The 16,083-nt window shown below is 41.7% G+C and overlaps 1 protein-coding gene across 1 annotated transcript in view; it reads right to left on the minus strand.

The window, feature by feature from the left end:
• Nucleotides 1–15,393, minus strand: part of LOC126471285 (uncharacterized) — an 86,445-nt gene extending 71,052 nt beyond the window's left edge. Inside the window, exon 1 of the mRNA XM_050099403.1 lies at nt 15,182–15,393. Within this exon, the coding sequence (XP_049955360.1) occupies nt 15,182–15,362 (181 nt within the window). The 5' untranslated portion in view covers nt 15,363–15,393. The remainder of the gene's footprint in view (nt 1–15,181) is intronic.
• Nucleotides 15,394–16,083: the final 690 nt, after the last annotated feature.

A 16,083-nucleotide genomic window follows, 5' to 3' on the forward strand; every position in this document is an offset into this window, starting at 1 on the left:
TCCAGGCAGTGATAACAATAACTCCCAGCAGCTGAAGAGAACGAAAGGGTCGGTCATCGAATTATTGCGAATAAATGCAATCAAAAACTAGGCCGTACACCCGAAAGTACAGGATTAACCAGTCACGCCGAGAAAACCTGAAAGAGCGTGACACTACATATACAGAAAAGACTATTAATGAATTCGAATGCTCCCAGAAAACAAATTCCTGTTTCGGCACACCACAATTATCACTACCAAAATTACCTCAATAAATATAAAAATCCCTTGAAAGAGAACTGAAATCGATTCCACTTCAATACTTGGACATCTTCCACCTTATAAAAATAAAAAGTTTATCCGCCGGTTGGCTGACATCTCCTTTTAACAAGGTTGTGATTAGTCTCATGTCGAAAAATGTGTTGATTTCTTTCATCGCCGTTGCTCAGCTTCGAAAAAAGTCTGTAAGCAAAATTTTATCTTCTACTACGAACTGGACGTCAGTCAAAATAATTATGAAATATGACACTTTTCGCTTGGTCTTCGCTCTTGAAATTGCATGGTGTACAGCCCCCGAACTTATTGCTGCGCTACGGCAACGTCACCCAGGGACTACGCGCTGGCCTCGGCAAAACGGTGATAGTGTGGATTCGCAGTTGAAAGCGATCGAACGATAACTAACTATGCCTACAGAAATACAACTGCTTTATCTATAACTTCCTTACGGCATTGTTATGGGAAATTTTCAACACGTCTGCATTAATTTTATTTCTTCTGCTGCGAGAATGTGAGGTACCGATACAGTGCACCAAACATACATTTCCTTGTGCTAATTAATTAATTATGATAATTTACGGTCCTCTCAGTAGCAGACAGACGTCAACGTTTTTAAAGGAAACGGGGCCACGATTTGATATCAGTTCTGTCTAATGTCAGCGTATTTTGAAGAGTGCTCTGCATATTTCATCACATTTTGAAAGCAGGGAGGGGAGTTAATACATGTGCTTGTGATTGCAGCTTCAGAATTTTTTCATGTTGGAAGACTAAAAGTGTAGTGATCTGTCCATAATAATTTACCCTGTTAATCTTCTGCTAAATGCAGCCCACTGTTAAAAAATTCTCTCTTAGCCAGCTGAAGTACATCCGTCATACCAGTACATACTTGTCAGTCTGAGCTCGAAAAAATATGGCTGATAATGATTCAGAATTTTTCAGATTTAAACAACAATCGACAAGGAGAAGGGAATTGTTTTCATGAAATGGAATAAATTGTGACGATTACAAAATGTAAAATTTTCATTCTCCATTTTTCCAAGCTGTGATGTGTTTGCTACAAAAAAAAACGCTCTTTTCACACGAATCGCAAAGTTTCCGGTCGATTCTTGAACACAGATAACAATGAACCATCCATATCGATCATGGATATTATTGTGTGTGAATGTGTAGGTGCAGACATGTACCCTGCAGTCATCTTTGTGTGTTTTTCCACCTTTTAATGTGAAAGTTGTTGTAGTCTGCATTTCATTCTCAAATTTAGGCTTATCTGCTGTGAACCCGCAAGATTAATTAAAATCAGCAATAGTGCTCTTTGCATCTGTAGCAACCACCGTAGTTCATCCATTACACCACCGCTTTATTTTTGTCGAACGCGGTAATTTTTGTTTCAGATATCTCTTCTGGAGATAATAATTCATTAAAAGTGGCAATATAACTGACTAATTCTTCAGGCGTATAACTATATTTAGTTCTTCGCCGCCAGTGGACTTGCAGTCTGTAACATTGAGTGCTTCAGTTCTTCCTATGCGCAAGTGTACACTATTTAAACGTCCGTCTGAAAGTTTAGCCACCATTTAGTACATGAAAATCTTCACTCGTTTTCTGTTGATGGCTTCAGCTGGTATATCTAATAGATCTCCATGGTGCACAGAAAGAAATGCGCACGGTTTCTATCACCTAGACAGCGAAACTGATCGCAAATGAAATGTACTGGAATTTAAAAATTTGGTTACAGGAAATGATTCCAAATATTTACCAAAAAGTAAATTAACAGTTACCAGAAAGTAAGACGAAGAAATTGAATTTCAGCTTTAGTTTTTAACAAAGCCTTAAACCAAGATTCCTTTTGAAAGGGCACTGCCAGGCAGGCCGCTTTTTTCCAATTACGCGCCGTAACATCAGCTAGCGACACCCGGGGATATCCATCTCTTGATCACAGGCCTCAGTTCTCGCGCTTTTTCTTAGCTAACTTGCAGTGCGTATTAGTAGCTGAAGTTTGGATTGTGTATTTTAGTGGCATTCTCCCAGTGACAAAAAAATTACGGCAGATTTAGACGTGACAAGTCTGACCATACTCTTGTTATGATTATTTTTAAACATTCTACACTTTTCTATAACTTTTATTATACATTGACACTGAATACTGAGATGATGTTTCTTAACTTCTTCATATGCGCTCATGAGTAAACTGGGCAATGCTCCTGTTCAGAGTTTTCCATGAATTCTCAATTAAGTATAGATCCGAATATTTTGAAGTTATTTCAGCAATGTCAATGTAATTATATAGTACCCACAAGGGGTTATATCCTCCTTCTGTTTCGGACGTAATTCATTGTAATATGTATATTTACATGTCATTGAGAATTTCAGCACTTCCTATGAAAATCCTTTTGTAACTGTTATTAGTCACAGCATCGTCGCCAACGTAAGCTGAAGAGCTCGTTTCCAGTCCGATTATATTTTCCTCACCGTTCGTTATTGTGGGCTGAATGGTTTTCTTTTGCAGGTATTTGTTGACGCTGCTCCACACATTTACATTGCCATCGGATCTGCAGACATTAAATTTACCTTCGTCCACTCCTCAAATATTTTATACCCATCCATCCCTCTTTATAAACGCAGCTTCCTTCGGAATCTAATCTTTTCTTGCTATTGACCTCACAAATACAGTGCTTCTTTGCCAGTAACCCATTGTAAACTTTACCATTCAACGATTTATTAACTTACGCTTCTACTTTACGTGTGCTGCGGCGAGGGTTTTTCGTTGATTAATCCACGACGTTAGTAAGCTTTCTACGTGGATCGTTGGTAGCAATGACTCGATTCTAACTTGACTTCTATATTGGATTTGATGTTTTAATACCTGTAGTTGTAATTCAGGAATTCTGAAACTGGAAATTGTGTATTACGAAACTTAGCTTCATCATACCACCATATACTATTTTCCGTATTCATCTCCACCCTCACACCACCAAAAAAAAAAAAGTGAAACATTGACACTTAATATGGTCAAATGTTAAAGAAAGACGCTGTATACTAGTGCACAGTTTATGATAGTTTCAACTAACCATATTTAGAAGAACAATGGTATATGTGTACTCGACTTCTTAATGACTACATTCAATAAATGATTTACAAACGAATATATTTAAGCCACAGACTATCAGTGGAGACGACTAAGCACATACATGATGATGATGATGAGTTCCCATACTCTGAGGAGCGTAGGGGACGATGAGGGAGACCCACACCGCCGTACTAGGCAAGGTCCTAGCGGAGGTGGTTTGCCATTGCCTTCCTGCGACCGTAATGGGAAAAAATACTTTAGGGACAGGATCCTTCCACCAAAAGAAGAAAATAATGTTTAGTAAACAAGGTCTAAGGGCTCTAAAGCGCATATCTAAAAAGATATGAGCACTTGCTCAGTAGAAGAAATGTGTTTCACACGAGCGAAGATGAACAAGTGCTCACAGCTCTTAAGGTATACATTTTAGAGCCCATGTTTATTAAATATTTTTTACTTATTTCTGCATAAGGAATCTGTCCCTAAAGTTTGTTGTTTTCTTTTGGGGGAGGGAGGGGGGACACTTTACATGCAGGAAACGCAGGTTTAATATTCATTGTTGGCATTGTTGTCGGTATTTTCGCCCAATAGGAGTTTCACTGTTTCCTTGCGTTTTTGGCAGCACGAGTGGATTACGTCTAAGGTTAACCCATTATTAATAGTGGCTTACTGGTATCGAGAACGCTACCTTAGTGTACAGGTACCCACAGTTGCATTCTCCACGGGATTTTTCACTGCCAATGCTTGCGTCGTTTCCGATTTATTATGACCTGCGACCTAAGTTCGCCCTAATTAGGGAGGATAATATCTACTCTTATTTATTTTATTTTCAGACTTTCCTTTTTCATGATTGAACTGCTACCTGTGAAACTCAATTCCTTGTGTGAATAAATGTGCGTGACAGTTCCTCTTCTAGCAAGCATTTGACTCTAGCTTCATTACATTATGCTTGTGGTCGTTGATAGTACGTACGCATCCACGCTAGATATCTTCGTGTATCCTTCGAGGATGCTCTTTACGTTTAAAAACCCTTGTGTTGATGGATCATCTTTCTTACAAAGCCTTTCCACACGGACATGGTATTGTAGGTGTGCTTCTGAAGCTGTTGGATTCCTGTTTTGCTTTTCTGATCTCAAGTAGTTCGATTTTCTTCATGGGTTTGTGTGTCTTCCTTGCACTTTGCTTGCACTTTTCACGGATGACGCTGTGTACAGAGCAGTCGCAATGCTAGAATATTATAGTGAAGTTGAGGAGACCTGCAGAGGATCGACACTTGGTGCACTGACTAACACTTGACGCTCAACATAAACAAATGTAACGTAATGCGAATTCACAGACAGAAAGGATCTCTACTGTATGATTAACACATTACAGAACAGACACTGGAAGCAGTGTCTTCCACGGAATATCTAGGAATACGTGCGCCTGGTTAGCTGGGTGGTAACGTGCTCGCCTCCCATGCAAGCGGGCCCGGGTTCGATTCCCGCCCGGGTTGGAGATTTCCTCCGCTCGTGGACTGGGTGTTGCGTTGTCCTCATCATCATTGTATCCCCATCCCCGACGCGCAAGTCGCACAATGTAGCGTCGAATGAAATAATACTTGCACTTGGCGGCCGAACTACTCCGAATAGGGGCCTCCCGGCCAACGATGCCATACGCTCATTTCCATTCTTTTTCTAGGAATATTTGTACGGATCGTCGAACGATCACATAAAATTAATCACGGGTAAGGCAGATGCCAGACATATTCAATGGAAGGATCCTCAAGAAATGTAGTCCATCAACAATAGAGGTAGCTTTCAAAACATTCGTTCGACCAATACTTGAATATTGTTCGCAAATCTGGGATCCGTACCAGGTTGGAGCGATAGAGGAGATACAGAAGATCCAAAGAACAGCGAAACGTTTCGTTGCAGGTTCAGTTAGTAAGCACGAAATCGGCACAGAGATGTTCAGCCAACACCGTTGTCAGTCGCTGCAACAGACGAGCTCTGCATCATGGTATGGTCTGCTGTTAGAGTTCCGAGAGCGTACGTATACAAGAGAGACGGTCAATATTTTGTTACTTCCAACATATATATTGGAAAAGGCCACGAAGATATAATTAGAGAGATCTGAGCCCACACAGATGCATACCAGCAATTGTTCCTACCGCAAATACTTCGTGACGAACCGGGAATGGGGAAGTGACACTGGTGCACGAAGGACCATCCTCCAAACGCCGGAAGGTGGCTTGCGGAGTGCAGATGTAGATGTATATGACTAATGCTAAATAACGTAACTCTGGGGGCGTGCGGCAGAAAAGCCGCTGACAGCATTTCGTCCCATGAAAAGTGTATTCGTGAGGACACACGTTTCGTGACACATATGAAGCGTTGAAATACCCAGTGTAAGGCAGGAAAGCAGTTAAATACCCTTGACTCAAAGGTCCTGAGGACAGCTAAGACGCTGCACCAACAAACCCTCTACTATTTCATAAATATCATTCATAACGCGCATAAACTTTAGAAGCATCTGTGACCCGTATCTCCATACAATTAAAAAGTTTGTGCTTCATCGGGGTGGAGCCGAAACAGAAGTCTTAGTAATATTACTAACTTACAAATAGCACAAAATAAAAGAACAAGGCGGTTGTCGGTGACAGACAATTCTAGAGGCTGCTCTACAACCCTGAATATAGGCCAGTGATGCTCTCAGAGTAATTGCTAATTTGGGACGTAGAGACGGCAGTTGAATACTAAGTGCAAGGCCGTACATACGGTAAAAAATAAATGTAACAAGAGAGGGGAAGTAAACAGGTTTCCAGTCAGACAGTCAAAAATGGCTCTGAGCACTATGGGACTTAACATCTTAGGTCATCAGTCCCCTAGAACTTAGAACTACTTACACCTAACTAACCTAAGGACACCACAGACATCCATGCCCGAGGCAGGATTCGAACCTGCGACCGTAGCAGTCCCGCGGTTCCGGACTGTAGCGCCTAGAACCGCACGGCCACCACGGCCGGCAGTCAGACAGTCAGATGGTATTAAGGGAATCTCAGCCAAGTTCTTGAGATCGTGTACTTTCTCTGTGAATAGGTAGAAAAACTATACGCCGCGATACCAGTGGATTCGATGAAGTCGCATCTCGATAATAGAGTACGTTCCATTTGGTGGGATTAAGTCTCAAAGAAGAGGAGGTTACGTTGCATTTAGTTGCTGATCGATGCACTGACAAGGAACCCCTTCAGTGCGAGGCCACAAAAGGGCAGTGATGTTTACAGCATTCAACGGCCACATATTGTCTACCATAAAACTACAATATTGGGTGCTAATGGCAACTGGTGTCGGGACTGGACGTATCCAGTGGTCAGCGCAGTATGAGGTGACGGAGCGTAGTTGAACTGCTTAGTCGACGAGTACGAGTAACTCACACCAGTGCTACAGTGCTAGTGACTGGTGTTAACACAAAAGAGAGAGAGAGCCACGACAAACAAAGCAAACATTGCATTATATTTGCAACAACAGTTGCCGAAGTCAACATTTCGTCAGAAAGGAAGCCAAAGAATTTGGTAAAGTGAAAAAGAACTGGCAGATGAAATATTAACGTTTCCGCAAGATGAGTCAGTGGAATGTGCAGTGTAGTATACGCTCGACTCTGCGGACAATGTAGATGAGGAGTATAATGATGACGATACGTGCTTAACAAGTGAAAGTGATACTGAAACATGCAGCTCATCATCCTCCGTCACCAGTGAAACGCAGTAAAGCACAACTGCTGTCCAGGAGCGTGTGCTAAACAGAATTACGTACGTGGAAAATCATCCGCAGCATAGTAAAAACGCAATTACGAACAGATTTCAGTTAAGTCCTCAGCAATACAACCGTGTAGTGCACAAGAAAAACTAAGGATATTCGAAGGGGGCAAGAAGCACCTGTTGCAGAAAGTGGTGTTTTTGCATTTCAAGGATGCTCAGTATAATTTACAGGATGTGTATCACCTACTACGTTATGCACATTACAATTCGCGTGACATAAATTACAGAGATTTGAAGGGAAGCAGTGGATGGTTGCAGAACTTCAAACAGTGCTACAGAACTGGAAGAGGTCACATAACGAAATTTCAAACAAAGCGTCAACTCGACAACGCGCAGCAAACTGCGGACTAGACCCGAAAATTTGTAGATGAAATAAACAAACTTATGCCATAGTTCAGCAAGGAATTTGTTATCAACTCCGACCAATCGGAATTTGAAGATGAAATGGATATGAACAGAACCTTTGAAATTAGAGGTACTAAGAGTGTTGTATCAAGATCAACTAACATCAGTGCTTTAACGCATCCATATATAATTATTCAGACTTTCAATCAGGATGGTAAAATGGCTGGAAAGTTATTTATGATGCTGCGAAAAGCTGGAGATACTGTGCCTACTACGATTCTTTCTCGTGTGGTGATCCTGCAAGGGCAGTAGGGAATATTTACGTCACAGCAAGGGAAAGTGGGCAAATGGGCTTAAGAAAACTACAACTACGGTATGACCTCTGCCAATAGGTGATCAAAATAACATATTTTTGCTTGATTTCTGGTCTTCGTATAAAAATCATACACCTTTAGTCAAACTATCCCTCACGAAAAGTTTGTGATATTGCAATCACTGAACAAATTCGGCCTTTAAATTTTTCTTTCCTCTATGTCTATAAAACATATTATGACACTATCTGCAGCAACGCCTTAAAGGATAGCCAGTTTCACGATAGAGGATGTCAAATTAAACGCCCTTCAGCCGTCAATTTTCAACCTTATTTTATTGGGAAACCACTTTTAGCGTTTTACTACGCCATCTTCAGGCCCCTGACCGATGTTTAGGAATAATCTACCTAGCTTGTGATCAAAACAGGGGCCTGCAATACTGGTATTAGTTGATATTTGTTCCAGTGACCACTTCAACCATCACCTGCCCATGGCAGTTGGTGGCTGAAGTGGTCACTGCAACAAATATCTAATAATACCAGTATTGCTGGCCCCTGGTGTTAACACAAAACATAGAAATAGCAACGATAAACAAGGCAAACATTGCATTATATAAGCAACAACAGTTGCCGAAGTTGACATTTCGTCAGGAATGTCAGGTGAAGGTTGAAGTGGTCACTGCAACAAGTATCTAATAATACCAGTATTGCTGGCCCCTGTTTTGATCACAAGCGAGGTAGATTATTCTTACACGTCTGTCAGAGGACTGAAGATGGAGTAGTAAAACGCTGAAACTGGTTGCCCAATAAAATAAGGTTGAAAATTGACGGCTCAAAGGCGTTCAATCTGAGATCCTCTATCGAACAGCCGAGTCCTGCAACCATCGCTAAAATGATGGACATACAGAGTTTCATGACAAACTCTGCGACAGATTGTTTCACATTCGGTTGCAAGCCACCACATCCCATCAGTTTTCATCACACCGCGACACTAATATGATTCTGAATGTATTCTTTAAGAATGAATACCTCGCTGAACGTCCTGCATGGTTTGTAACTCCTAAGCAGTTCGTCATCGATCTTGGTGGAGCGAACCTTCGTGGTCATTGTGGCGCATCGCTTTTCATTCGGTGTTCATGGCGCAAATTAATGGTTTCTTTTGAACATTTGTTGAATCTCGACAATGTCAATTTTGCTAAGTGTAATACATCCATCCAATAAAAGGTTGATCTCTGCACCTCCCTTACACTCAGTTTCTGTCGCCCTCCTGAATCCCATCGGCAGCTAATATTTTCCTTCTCAAAACTGTTAACACAAAACTTTCAAATGAGCCTTACTAAAGACTGAATTTGTGACCTCGCACTTAAAGGGATCCTTGTGAATGTCAAGGCCATATTGTGGACTGCACAGCTGTTGCTGAAGTGAGGAATTAACAAGTGGCTAATGTTCCATCTACTGAATGAAGTTAAAGTTTTTGGCTCCTTCGGTATTTTCTATAAGAATTAAGGTACGTGTTTTCAAGCAATACTTTTCGTTTCCAAACTCATACGTAGTAATAGTAAGACAGGACTACACTCCAACTGAAACTATACCTGCTACCCTTTAGAGTTGTCCAAACAATATACACCGACGAGCCAAAACATTATGAACACCTACTTAAAAGTGTGTTCGTTCACATCTGTAACGCAATTCAGCAGTGATACTGCGTGTCATGCATTCGTCAAGTACTCGATAGGTTTCCAGAGGTTTTTGGCACCAGATGCCTACGCACAGGTCACATACCTCCTGTAATTCACGGGCGGTTGGTTTGTGGGCGCCGAGCAGGCGCCCCAATTGCGTCCCATCTGGGTTTCATCGGATTCAGATAAGGTGAATTTGATGCCCAAGACATCAACGTCAGTTCACTATCAAGCTCCTCAAACTACTGCCGCACGATTCTGGCCTTGTGAGACGGACAGTTATCGTGCTGGGTTTCATCGGATTCAGATAAGGTGAATTTGATGCCCAAGACATCAACGTCAGTTCACTATCAAGCTCCTCAAACTATTGCCGCACGATTCTGGCCTTGTGAGACGGACAGTTATCGTGCAGGAAAATGCCATCACTGTTGGGGAAGACATCAAGCATAGGGGGATACAGGCGGTACCTGATAAGGTTCACGTAGTCCACTGCAGTCATGATGCCTTCGACTACTACCGAAGATCATATGGAAGTCCGGGTGAATGTCCCTGATAACGTAAAACTGTTCCCACCGGCCTTCGTCCGTGACACGCTGAATGTTTCGAGCAGACGTTTGTCTGGGTGACAGAGTATGTGGACACGACCATCGACCTGGTTTAACAATGAACTGATTTCATCTGACCATGTACATGATTTGATTGATCCGCAGTCCAGTCTCGATGATCTCCTACCCACTGTAATCACAACTGACGTTGTTGTTGGGTCAATATGGGAACACACGTAGGGATCCTCTGCTGCCGAACATCATGTTCAACACTGTGCTCTGAACGGTGTGTTCCAAAACGCTTGTGCCCGCGCCTTCACTGTACAGTGTCGTACAATCTGCCACAGATCAGCGTCTATCCTGCATTAGAGAGGGAGCAAGCCTGCGGTCCCTATGTTCTGTGATGAGGTATGGACTTTCAACTTCTTGTCGCCTACTCCTGGTTTCAGCATTCTTCAACCACTTTCCATAGATGCTCACGACAGTAGCACGTGGACAGACAACAATCTTCGCCTTTTCGAGATACTCTCTCCCAGGCGCAGGGCCACAACAATCTGGCTTTTGTCAAAGTCGCTTAAGCCTTTGGATTTCCGAATTTCCGCAACTTTCCGTCTCTAGAATGATTCCCCATTCGTCTCTGCTCCGCTCATATACTTCTCTTACCGCGTCACGTCCCCTCAGCGTCATCGGGAGCATACAACCTGGCAGTGGGCAGTGGTCATAATGTTTTGGTTTATCAGAGTATTTACGCAATTCACGTAACATGCAGTAGGGCTGGAGAGGTCGGCCTCAACAAATCTTTCTCAACGGAACTGCGGTAGATTCATGCATTCTTGCCTCTGTTAGTTAGCATTGGTATATTACATCCTCATCTACACGTTACGGAACACTAAATAGGTTAAGAAGTTCAGCATCTCAAACTCAGAACGAAACGTCTTTTGATAAATATGACCGTAACTGTTGCTAACAAAGAGTGGAGCTTCCGCCTTTCACTATACTGTGTTACAGTAATTTGGAGGCGTACTAAAGGACTAGACTAATGACAGTCCTCTTCCTACACTGCGGTAAAGTATAAAGTGGTGCACATATATGACTTCGAAGGAATCACAGGGGGCGAGCTCGCACGACAAATATCGATACGAAATACTTACAGAATCGCCGTTCATGTATGGATGTGTTCTTTGGAAAAACACTGGCAATATTCCATTGACACTAAACATATTCAACAGATACGTCAACTTCCGATCTGAATCAAAAAATGTTCAAATGTGTCTGATATCTTATGGGACTTAACTGCTAAGGTCATCAGCCCCTAAGCTTACACACTACTTAACCTAAATTATCCTAAGGACAAACACACACACCCATGCCCAAGGAAGGACTCGAACCTCCGCCGGGACCAGCCGCACAGTCCATGACTGCAGCGCCTCAGACCGCTCGGCTAATCATCCGATTTGAATAAATTTTTTGCTGTTACAGCGCTTGCCCTTAGAATACATGAAACTAATACAAATAAAGTATATTAGATCGAGGGATTTGGCTTGTATTGTGCTCAGATTTCTCGGAATTATCCCTTATAGTTCGACTAGTGTGATAGTAGTTCAAATGGCTCTGAGCACTATGGGACTTAACTTCTGAGGTCATCAGTCCCCTAGAACTTAGAACTACTTAAACCTAACTAACCTAAGGACATCACACACATCCATGCCAGAGGCAGGATTCGAACCTGTGACCGTAGCGGTCACGCGGTTCCAGACTGACGCGCCTAGAACCGCACGGCCACACCGGCCGGCGCTTTATTGTTCTAATAGCATTTCTTCTGCTTTTCATCATACACTAGAAGCATATCTAACTTTTTTTCGTTGGTGTACATGTCTGCTCAAAGAAACTGTGACAGAAATGCGATGTCTCATTACCCCAGCAGCACGTTTATAGCCTTCTCTCCAGCTACCTCGTGCGTCACCTTGCGGCGTTATCGAGAAGCAGGAAAACACCTTCCCTGTTAAGTTCCTCAGTGGTCAACAGGAAAGGTCGCATTGGACATTGCCGCTTCGAAAGACGAATACGAAACGGGAACATATCTGTGTCTCAAAAACTGTTCGCCAAAATATTATGATATACACATATTTGAAACCGTCTTTTCTAGCCCATCATCTTACCCTAAAATTTAACTTAGGGTTTCATTTAAAAAAACCAAAGATGGCCTCATATCTCTGTAATAAAAATAGCACAAACATGAAATGTGACGTATTCAAGTAGCCCTTGTCCCTGAAATTCACTTTCCGAACGGCATCTTTGTATCTATTACTGTTGGGGAGATACAAGGGGTGTTATGACTTAGCTGCCTCACCCTGTATAACAGAAAATTTTATTTCCTTAAAGTTGAATGAAACCATTGCACAACCATATTTTTTTTAATTTTTTTATTCTGATGATTCCTAGATTCTGTGCTCATAACTTAAATTTAAGGGGACACTGAACGTGGAGGTTAGGTACCAGACAACGTGTAATTAATATATATCAGTGGTGAATGTTGCTAGAAGTGTGCCCACAATTTCCTTTAAAGGTTTACTGACGAAATTTTTACTTCATGAAGCTTGACCAGAACAAAATTTCTATATTGTCTACTACATATGTTACTACTACCAGTATATATTCCATGGCTATTGTGGAAGCTAATAATTAATTTACGGTGAACAGTTGCAAACTACAGAGCGCAGGTATTCCGTGAAAATATAATGTCTGTGTGGATTAAACAAATACGCAAAGCAACAGCTGATATTCATTTTAAAATTTAGGTGGCCAAGAAATGTATCACCCAAATTTTTGGAGCGCTACATCGAGCGCGGCTAATATAGGTAGTGATACTTTCCTTATAGCTTCCAAAACGACAACGCATTTACCCACTTTAATATGGAAACGTTCTCAACACAACTGTCTTATTTCGTTTACTAAAACCAATTACACGTGTTAGAAACGCAGATGTTGAAATTATAGATATTACTTTATTAGGAAGAAATAAATGTTACATTTGAACACTTAGTTTGTGGACAGAAGGTTCTTGCTCCATTGTATGATAGTATAAAATCACACATATGATTTAAGTAGCTGACTATGGGTATGCTGAAAGTGCTATTCTAATTTAATGTGAGAACAATAAATGAATTTTTCGTGAATTGTTATATTATGGCATATGGTTATACACACCGCTAAACTCAGAGTTTCTTCTGTGTTCTATGTACCAAACATAATCTAAACCGATTTTCGATACCGCAGTTAGCACCATCCAAATTTTTCGTTCGTTAAGTAGGTCTGTTGGTGAAAGATTGGTTAGTGAATACGCAGCAAGCCAAGCAGGCCACTCTGTCTGCTGAGACAGCCTGCGATGCCGACCTTCCACTGCCTGATCCTGTTCAACAACATCGTCAAGGTCGGCGATTCCACTCCCGGGGAATAGCAATAAGGCGGCCATGTTCTTACTGAAATCGAAACTTCACTTTGTTTTGCACAAGTCTCGTATATCGTGGCCACAAAAAAGAGAAAAAATCACTGGGCAGTGAGATCTATCTGACACTTCACTACCGTCTGTAACTGCGTGTCTCCGACATAAACTGTGTATAAACATATATTACGTGCAGCTTTATATTGCATGTCTTAGATAACTTCGTACAATTTTGTCCTGAATTTCAAGTAAAGTGAAACTAAGAGAAAAAGAGAAAGACCTTGTAACTTAAAACAGTCATATTCTTGCATCATCACAAAAACAGTTTCTGTTTAGTTTTGATATTTTTGAGAGTTATTTGGATTTAATTACAAAACTATCGTAATATTTCGTATAGACTGGTGACGCATCAACAAATATATTTTCCCAGTTTGAAATTCAGAAGCACCTGAGAGAGAATTTAGTACAATACCCCCTAACTAATTAGTTTTATTTAAGAGACGTATTTCAAGTGTCACTAGATGACTGAAGCAGCGAACATCGGTTAATTAAAACAGCGAATGCGTTACGATTGCATCTGGCAGTCATATTTTGAAATAAATTATAATTTCGGTACTTTACTTAGTTACTTTCGAGTCTTGTCTTTGAGTATTCGTGAAGTTTGGACGGACGATCTGAAGAAAATTTTTCTCCAGGCTGTATTTACTGATGACAAATACAACATGGCCTCGATTTCCACAAATGACTAATTTTCAGTAATTCAATGCGGTGAATAGATGTTAAGTATGTCGTCACTTACTCTCATTTCGGTGTCTAGAAGGCGAAAGTAGTTACCTGTAATAGATTTGTCGATAGTGAAACTGAATTATAGGAATTCATTTCAGACACATTTTGAAGTCATACGAGATTAATAAACGCTGCGGGCCGGTCTTCAGCGTCTTTAAAGTACATACTGTCAAAGATAACAGTATTGTTTCACTTTGCTGTTTAACATTAAATCGATTTAGTGGCTAGTATCATTGCTTGACGTTGGAAGAGCATAACAAAGGCGTTATCACTACTGCAATAAACATCTGAAAAAATTAACGACACCTAGAACTTACGCGTCATGTGAAGTGGCAATGCAACTGATTTCTTGTAGGACCATCCTCACTTAAAGTTTAGGTAAACCACTACAACTGAATGCTAAGGACGGAAAAGGTTCGAATCCGAGAGCGTTTTTAGGAACGCTTTACTTTTTAAATATATGTGGCTTTTGCTCTTAACAGAATTATAATGAGAGTAAAATATTTGTTGGCTGACGGTTCTGATACTTTATTTAGGCTACTGACTCGTGTATGTCGGACAGAAATAATGGACTGCTGAACATTTCTCGATACTCACGTAGATGCGAAAAGTAGGGAAGAGCTGCTAAATTAGTTTCTGTGTGCCCTCGGTGTCGTAAGGTTACAACAAAGAAGAAGAAAAAATTTTATTACTTCCCTTTAAAGTCTGTTCAGTAATAGCGTTGACCACTTAGTGACGGCCGTAAAGGCGAAGTTTCCAACGCCAAAATAATTTATTAAATGTTTTAATAACGAAGCGAGATTTTCGGTCGTTAGGATTTGAAAAAGTTTCGGTCGAGTCAGCTTTTCTCGACATATTTACCTGATCCCCGACGTCAACGACGGAGGAATAATGTGATTGTTCGGGAGAACGGTTTCTGTTTGCTGACATTGTGACAGCTGACGAGCTGTACTCACGATAAAGTTCCCAGGACTCGTGTTCTGCGGCAAGCGCCGTTTCGGCAGGCTTGGTGTCGAAGGCGGGCACGGCGGGGGATCCGAGCACGGTGAGCAGCTGCGCCAGCAGCGTCGAGTAGTCCGCCGTCAGCAGCAGGAAGAGCGCGACGAGCACCACGACGCGCAGCACGCCGGCCTCCATGGCTGAGCGCTGGACACCGACTACCCGGCGCGGTGAAAGCCGCCGGCCGCCGTCTCGCGCCGCCGCCGCCCCGCACCCGCCTCTCGCGCTCTGCTGCTTAAGCCGTCGCGCTATCCACTGCTGCTGTACCACTTCCCTTTCGACCCATCACCTGCCGCGGGATGCCCCAAGATTTGCGTTTCTCATTAAAATGTAGCTAACTACAGACCGATTTCACTTTTGCCAGCATTCTCACAAATTTTAGGAAAAGTAATGTACAGGCAGCTTCTCAACCATCTGACCACAAATAACATATTATCAAGAACACAGTTTGGATTTCTGAAGGGTTCTGATATCGAAAAGGCTATTTACACCTACAGTGAAAATGTACTTAATTCATTAAATAACAACTTACAAGCAGCTGGTATATTCTGTGATCTGTCAAAGGCATTCGATTGTGTAAACCACAACATCCTTTTAAATAAATTAGAATTCTATGGTGTCAGGGGCAGTGCTGCAAAATAGTTCAAGCCATACCCAGCTAACAGGAAACAAAGGGTGTCAGTGCAAGGGACTAGTGAATTAAGTCATCTGTCATCAGAATGGGAAGAAATTACATGTGGTGTCCCACAAGGATCCATCTTAGGGCCATTGTTTTTTCTTGTGTACAGTAATGATCGCTCATCAGTTACACTGCCAGAAGCAGAGTTCGTTTTGTTTGCAGATGACACAAGTATTGCAA

Source organism: Schistocerca serialis, chromosome 3, assembly GCF_023864345.2.
Source record: "Schistocerca serialis cubense isolate TAMUIC-IGC-003099 chromosome 3, iqSchSeri2.2, whole genome shotgun sequence".
NCBI lineage: Eukaryota > Metazoa > Arthropoda > Insecta > Orthoptera > Acrididae > Schistocerca > Schistocerca serialis.